The sequence below is a fragment of the Etheostoma spectabile genome, unplaced genomic scaffold (assembly GCF_008692095.1).
Source record: "Etheostoma spectabile isolate EspeVRDwgs_2016 unplaced genomic scaffold, UIUC_Espe_1.0 scaffold463, whole genome shotgun sequence".
Taxonomy (NCBI): Eukaryota; Metazoa; Chordata; class Actinopteri; order Perciformes; family Percidae; genus Etheostoma; species Etheostoma spectabile.
In genome coordinates, this window is record NW_022605615.1 from 65,073 (window position 1) to 66,581 (window position 1,509).

The 1,509-nt window shown below is 44.6% G+C and overlaps 1 protein-coding gene across 1 annotated transcript in view; it reads left to right on the top strand.

The window, feature by feature from the left end:
- LOC116686759 (troponin I, fast skeletal muscle) overlaps nucleotides 1-1,509 on the top strand; it is a 36,639-nt gene that overhangs the window by 33,742 nt on the left and 1,388 nt on the right. Inside the window, exon 6 of the mRNA XM_032511818.1 lies at nucleotides 198-371. Coding sequence (XP_032367709.1) covers nucleotides 198-371 — 174 coding nt within the window. The remainder of the gene's footprint in view (nucleotides 1-197; nucleotides 372-1,509) is intronic.

A 1,509-nucleotide genomic window follows, 5' to 3' on the forward strand; every position in this document is an offset into this window, starting at 1 on the left:
TTTTGCCGACTCATTTCAAACACCAAAGCAATTGCGTGTAGATCGGTTTTCACAAGAGATTTGAACATGTCCACTTTAGGGACCAAATTATCTCTTTATGCATCGCTCTGGAACAGTTTTGGGCGGGTCAAATTCAAACATACGTCTACCGGCCCTTAGACATCAAAGGGTTAACATCAAGCAACTTGTCCTCTTAGATCCAAGACCTGAAGATCAAGGTGGTGGATCTGGCCGGCGTGAAGAAGCCCGCCCTGAAGAAGGTGCGCATGTCGGCCGACGCCATGCTGAAGGCCCTGCTGGGCTCCAAGCACACGGTCAACATGGACCTGAGGGCCAACCTGAAGCAGGTCAAGAAGGAGGTCAAGGAGGAGGTGAGACCCGCCGGCCTACGTCTTGACTTTAAATCACATTTGACATCAGAATCGGTTTTATTTGCCAGGTGTGACGACAAATACGTGGAATTTATCTCTGGAACGTCGTTGCTCAAAATGCGCTTACACATACAAAACAACCAAACAATACAATGCATACACACTAATATATACACACGAATATATACACCCTAATATACTGTGTACATCCTCTAAACAGAAACAATATGGACGTTATTGTCATTGTGACAGATTAGTGTTTTGACAGGAGTTGAGCTCTTGTACCTCCATGAACTTCGACATCGTGAAAGCTATCTTTTGCTCAAAAAGGATATACAACTAATTTTAAATGAGTTATTTAACTGTGTTATTCATATATTATGCCACTGTTGTGAACGTCCTAAGACTTTGCCCGACTCATTTCAAACACCCAAAGCAATTGGGGGTAGATCGGTTTTTCAGCGAGGGATTTGAACATGTCCACTTTAGGAACCAATTATTATTCTCTTTATGCAGCGCTCTGGGAACAGTTTGGGGGGAGGGGTTCAGAAATTCAGAACAAAGTGTATACCCGGGCCCTTAGACATCAAATAGGGTAACATCAAGCAACCTTGTTTCCTCTTGAGTCCAAATGTGACCGGAAGATCAAGGTGGGGGATATGGACGGCGTGAAGGCAGCCCGGCCCTGAGAAAGGTGCGCATGTCAGGCCGACGCCATGCTGAAGGCCCTGCTGGGCTCTAAGCACACGGTCATTACATGGGACCTGAGGGCCAACCTGAAGCAGGTAAGAAGGAGGTCAAGGGAGGGTTAGGTGAGGACCCGACGGAAAATACGTGTGCGTGACTTAAAAACAATTTGACATCAGGAATCGTTTTTATTTGCACAGGTGTGACGACAAGCGTGGAAATTTATCTCGGAACGTCGTTTATTTGCTCACAATGCGGCTTACACATACAAAACACAAGAACAATAGCAATGCATACACACTATCTTATACACACGAATATATACACCCTAATATACTTGTCCATCCTCTAAATCAGAATATAGTGTGTTTAGGTGACGTTATTGTCATTGCAGTTAAAAGGGGTTTCCCCCCGTCGTTTGCAACACTGTGAGAATAAATTTTTGGGTTTA